The sequence below is a fragment of the Rhipicephalus microplus genome, chromosome 1, assembly GCF_043290135.1.
Source record: "Rhipicephalus microplus isolate Deutch F79 chromosome 1, USDA_Rmic, whole genome shotgun sequence".
Lineage (NCBI taxonomy): Eukaryota > Metazoa > Arthropoda > Arachnida > Ixodida > Ixodidae > Rhipicephalus > Rhipicephalus microplus.
The window spans coordinates 248,864,756-248,870,359 of NC_134700.1; the positions used below are offsets into that span (position 1 = coordinate 248,864,756).

General features: G+C 50.1%; 1 protein-coding gene across 1 annotated transcript; it reads left to right on the plus strand.

The window, feature by feature from the left end:
* Nucleotides 1-331: 331 nt before the first annotated feature.
* LOC119185948 (protein FAM43A) lies at nt 332-2,548 on the plus strand. Its single transcript, XM_037434756.2, has one exon. The coding sequence runs from the start codon at nt 958-960 to the stop codon at nt 1,861-1,863; it is 906 nt and encodes a 301-aa protein (XP_037290653.1). The 5' UTR covers nt 332-957; the 3' UTR covers nt 1,864-2,548.
* Nucleotides 2,549-5,604: the final 3,056 nt, after the last annotated feature.

A 5,604-nucleotide genomic window follows, 5' to 3' on the forward strand; every position in this document is an offset into this window, starting at 1 on the left:
ACTCATTTCTCGTCATGCCGATTTTCGTATATGTATGTCGTGTTAATGAAACTGTGAAATTGCTACGGAAATGCATGTCAACCCAGCGCGAAAGTAAGAACTCTTTTTTTTTTTTTTGCCAAGATTGAGTTTGAATCTTCGGCATGAGATGGCGACACGAGTCACAAGAGTCGCTCTAAGCGCGGTTTGCGCGCGCTCGCCGCGAAAGCAGGCGCGTAACCGCGGCAGCGTGGTCTACACTCTCTCACCGCCATTGTCAGCCAATGAGAGAGCCAGCGAGCTGTGACGTCACGCGCTCCGTTTCTAGTTTTACGTGCTCCCTCACGGCAGGTACAAGCAGAACTCGCACCGGCTGCACCTTTTGCCCTGGGCCTCTAGCGAAGTGGAACGGAGTGCGGCGGGTTGCTCGGCGTCGCTCTCGCACGCTCGTTTGTTTGTGCCAGTTCGCTTGGAGAGTGCGCGCGCCACAAAGCCGGTTTCCTCAGTTGCCTCGCCTCCCAAGCAGGGACGCCTGCCTCGGATTTCGCACCGTCTGGGTCGTCGCTCTGCCGGACTGTTTCGCCGAGCAAGGGGACTATCTCCCAAAGGATTTGTGTCGACGATTCGTGTTCGGGCTGCTCGTTCCTCTGCGTCGGCGGCAACCCACGAATACGCGAGGAGTGCCGCAGGTGGTCTCCTTTTGGTGGCTCACGCGGGGCAGTTTTGCTGCGACTGTGTGGGGCGCGTCGGGGGGAACGCTCTCGGGGGAGACAAGTGGCTATTTATTTCTGCCGCGCGCCAGGCCGTGCGCACTTCCTAGTGAAGGCGTATCTCCACGTTCGAGGACAGCGGCGTGGGCCGCTACGCCATGCCATAGAAGACTGACGCGGGACGTGTCTCACGCGAACCAGCGAGTGTCGCCAGCCAGCACAAAGAAAGTTCGCCTTCAGAGACGCCTTCACGCGTAGAGCGGCCACCATGTCGTCTTCGTGGCCTCCGATGTTCAACAAGTTCTGGAACAAGAAGTCCGTTACCATCACGGAGTATGATCCGACGTACAAGGTGGTCTACCTGGGCAACGTTCTCACTCCCTGGGCCAAGGGAGACGGTTGCGTGGACAAGCCTTTGGCCACGCTGTGGAAGAACTACTGCACCAACGTCAAACAAGACATCCACATGAAGCTGACCGTGTGCAACTCAGGTCTCAAGGCTGTCACCAAAGAGCACGGACTCACAGAGTACTGGGCTAGTCGTATCACCCACTGCACGTCGGTGCCCACCCATCCCAAGATCTTCTGTTGGATATACAGGCACGAAGGACGCAAGATGAAGCAGGAGCTTCGCTGCCACGCCGTCCTGTGCGTCAAGGAGGAAGTGGCGCGTCAAATGACCACACAGCTCAACCAAAAGCTCGCCGCGGCGCTCCAAGAGTTCAAGCGCGAGAAACTGAGCCGGCAGAAAGCGAGGCTCTCGTTGGGCAACATCTACGAACAGCCGGCGATGCCCCGCAGGAAGCAAATGCTCAGCACGGGCTCCAGCAACTTCAGGGCGCCGCTCGAGAGGTCCCGGAGTGCGCCCAAGCTCACGTCAATCGAAGAAGACGAAGAGGACGAGGACTTCGGCGACGAGGACGACCTCATCACCACTGGCTCGGAGCACGAATCCACGTCGGATGTGGTGACGGACGCTGACTTGGACTCCCTGTCGGACCACTTCATGCTCGGTGTTGGTGTGCGCGAGACGGACTCTGTGGACTCGGACTCTGTGGAGGACATGCCCAATCCTCAGCTGCGGAGACGGCCGCTGAACTCGATCGACGAGACAGTGGACGAGGAATCAGATAACGTGTCGGACGAGTCGGGCTACTCGGAAGAAAAGATTTGAGCTTGTGGTGTCGACACGGAAAAGAGAGCGTTGGAACCTCCCCTTTCCTCAGGAACTTGTACATAGCGTTGTTGTTATTTGTTGCCGTCGTTTGGCTGTCTCGATAGGACGGCGCTCAGGACCAAAGCGCGTGTGTGCGTGTGTGTATGGTGTGTGTGTGTGATGCCGTCTCATGTCGAGAAAAAACAAATGTCGCAGCTGCAGAGAAAACCATCCCACCTCGTGGTGCATCAATACGTTTGTAAGTACACACGAACCGGTACTGGCGATGACAGTTGTCCTATACCCCTGGTTGTCTTGCCGAAATCCTCTCATTTCCTGTATGTGCGCGAGTGCCTGATGAAATAGTGCCGAGCCCTCTGAGAGGTCACCAGATTTCGTTTTAGCGATTCACGAATCTCGAATCAGTATTTCAAAGCTCTGCTGCAGAGTTAACGTTAGTTCCTCCTATTGTTGGCGCGTGTTTTCGGGTACGTGCGCCTCCTCAAAGACTGCCTCTCATGGCTCATTTCGGGATACGACTGACGTGAGCGAATGAACAAACTGTGTGTGTCCTTTGTGCCGTGTTTATTTTATTTGTGCCTGTCGGTGAGGCCGACTTGGAAGCAGTCATCCCATATGCGGGAATTGTACAGGAAGAAAGAAGTGATCATAATTAAAGGAATGGACGTTTGTTCATAACGTATTCACGTCTCTATTTATTTCGTCTACGTGCTACAGTTCGTCGGCTTGGCCCCAGCTGTGACTTCGTTGTTTCTTTTTACCTGGTTGTGGACTTGTTTTGTCCGAGACAGACTAGTCTACCTTGTAAGATTACGTTGTGAGGCGTTGCACACCGCTGAACTTGGGTGTTTTCCTATAATGATTTTTGTATGTTTTGCAAGACTCGTTTTTGTGCTTCACATTCGGTAGTTCAGGAAAAAGTTTAAAGAACGATTAATATAGCGGATGCTCACATTTCAAGACTGAATAGTTCTCGGTTGTTTAATGACGATTTTCTCATAAAAGGTAACCGTCCGTCTTCTTCCTCTGTTTAGTCATTTTCGTATCTGAATATCTTTACAGACGCCAGTATAGTGTTTTTCCCTTGTCAATTTAATTATTTGCAAGCTGAATGTGAGCGTTGTGGAAGAGCTATAGAAAATGACATTTCATAAAATGTCGCTTAAGTACATGAGAACCTAAAAACCCATAGGATGAGCACCACAGAGATTCAGAAGATTAGCGAATCGGGCAAGTTGGTCGAAAATTCATTGTCCAAAGCGGCGCAAGGACCAATGGCAGGGAGTGACAAAAAAACCAACATTGGTCGATTTAGCACTGAAGTACCAAGCGCTTTAAGTTTCTGTCCCTTGCGTGAATCTAAACCATAAGTGTTTCCTTGTGGCATTGTGTTCCCACCGAACTTAAAGCTTTAGCGGTAACCGACACCTTTGCATAGCGTTGACCCGCTATTGCGCAAAAATGGCCTCTCGCACGGACGTGTGCGTCGTATCGGGATAAAGGTTATCGATTGGGGCAATCTATTGGCAAGCATTCTGCCATGTGAGCACGTATCGTAGTAAGTTACGCAAGAAGTGTTCGATTCGTGTAATCGCGCTAGGGTCGCAGTTCGATGCCTACAGAATTACGCGCGGATAAGAACATAAGTTCCATTCTTCGTGTAATCGGCAAGGGAAACCACGAGTTTACTCCCAGGTCAACAAGCGCGAATCGCACCTACTTATAAGATACGAGTGCGGAGTTCTACGAATGTGGAGTGCGACCTTCGATGCAGATATTGTTCATGTGACCACATGCATAATCGCTCGTGTAGTATCTCGTACTACGTAGTGCAGAGTGAATAGATGTACTAAAATTCAGCATGGAGCCGTGGTAACCTAGGGAGCAAGCTCCCTCTGGTGGAAGCAGCGTTTTACGTTTACATATCGTTCGTCAGGCATTCAGACAACGGGCAAAGCGTTTCCGTTGTCTCACGAGTGCAGGCACAGAACAACGAAAAGTCAGCATGCCGCATCTGTTTTTATGGAAGTCCGCAGTTCATTACAACATTAGTTGCGTAGAAGTGTTCATGTTTACGGCACAAAAGATTTGCCCCACATATACACAGTGCAACCAGCCCCCTTCGCCGCTTCGTCTGTACTGGCTCACGTAGACGCATGTATTCGGGTGATGTCTATCGCTTAGTGTTTTTTTTTTTTTTTGACTGCTGGCCTCGGAAGAAGCTCGTTTAGGACGTCACGCGCGTTTCCCAATGCGTGCTGGGAGCGCGCCGCCAAGCTTCCTCCAGAGATGCCTTTTAAAAGGACTCGTCGTATCCAGCCTCGAACGCGGACAGGAAGGAGGTCGGGGTTAGCTTGAAAGAGCGCGCACTGATTCTTGCCAGCGCGATTTGATGTATTTTCTTCGACTCCCTCTTCAGGCGTGCTCCGTTATGTCGACGACGGAGAACGGAGCGCCGTTACGGAGTTGGAAAGCCATAAGCGTTCGAGTTTGTTGGCGTGTATGAAGAACAAGGGACGTACATTGTTGTCGTGGGCAGCATGCGGTGCGTGTTTGTTGCTCGGAGTTAATACATCTCGGACCAAACTGAGCTGGACAAGAAACTTCAGGCATGGATGATTTAATAGCTCGCCCCACATTATGTATGTTTGAAAAATCTGTACATTAACAAAACGTATTTGATAATCCACACTAGCTATGCTAGGAGAAGCATTATATATTGTGATCTCTTCTCAACTGAATTGATTTCAAGCGCGCTGGACTGTAAGTAACGTCCGTGAATTTGCCGAACATGACATGCGCTTTCACTAAGAAGCAGGAAGCTATTTCGTAAATGAAAAGAGATACGTGCAAAAATTTTGTTAATCACTTCTGTTGGCACCAATGGTAAATGCAGCATTCATCAGACGGAACACGAGGGAAACGCAGAAATGTCAGCAGGAAAAGAACGTAGCATTATCACATATGTACAGTGACATCATGTATAACAGGTGTGTTGTGCGGAGCGGGCACGCGTCGTAATCCAAATGCGCGATCCATGCGTGGCACAGTGGTTATGATGCGCCACAGCAGGCCCGTATAGGGCACTCGCGCTGATTGAACGTTCAAGCATGCTTTGTGTCCGGATGCCGCATCAACACATTGGGCCCTTTCGATTATATATAGTCAGCATAGAAGCCTTCAAGAAGGGCGACTCGAAGAATTGCTGGCGTGTTTACGAATGAAGCTTACAAAACAAACGCATCCCAATGGGACGACGTGTGTAGCATTGCGAAAGGGGAAGCTAAATATGACTGACGACGGTGCTCGACGGGCTGAAAACAATCGTCGAGACAATAGAGAATTTCTGTCCGGGTAAGAGTGTTTGTTCGCTGAAAGCGCCGCACTTTGTAATCATGACTCTTTTGTTTCGTCGCTGCGAACACACTGGCATCAAGTAAGATGCGAATGTGGGTCGTGGAAAAAAAGATTCCTTGGAAAATATTGGGCAGGAACCATGCATATGAGGATGAGAGTAAATGTCAAGTGATCGATTCCTTTAGGGCATCTACCGAAGTATGCTGCTGCGACTCTATAGTTGCTTGGCTATGCTACTTGTAATTACACAGAGCTCGGTGTCCTATTCGAAATTGCGAATACAAGTTCAACAGACGGTGGTACTTGATTCGAGAATTCGGTCTTTAGAACCTGTCGGACATTCTTTTCTTCCGAACATATTAATCAATATATATAGGAAGA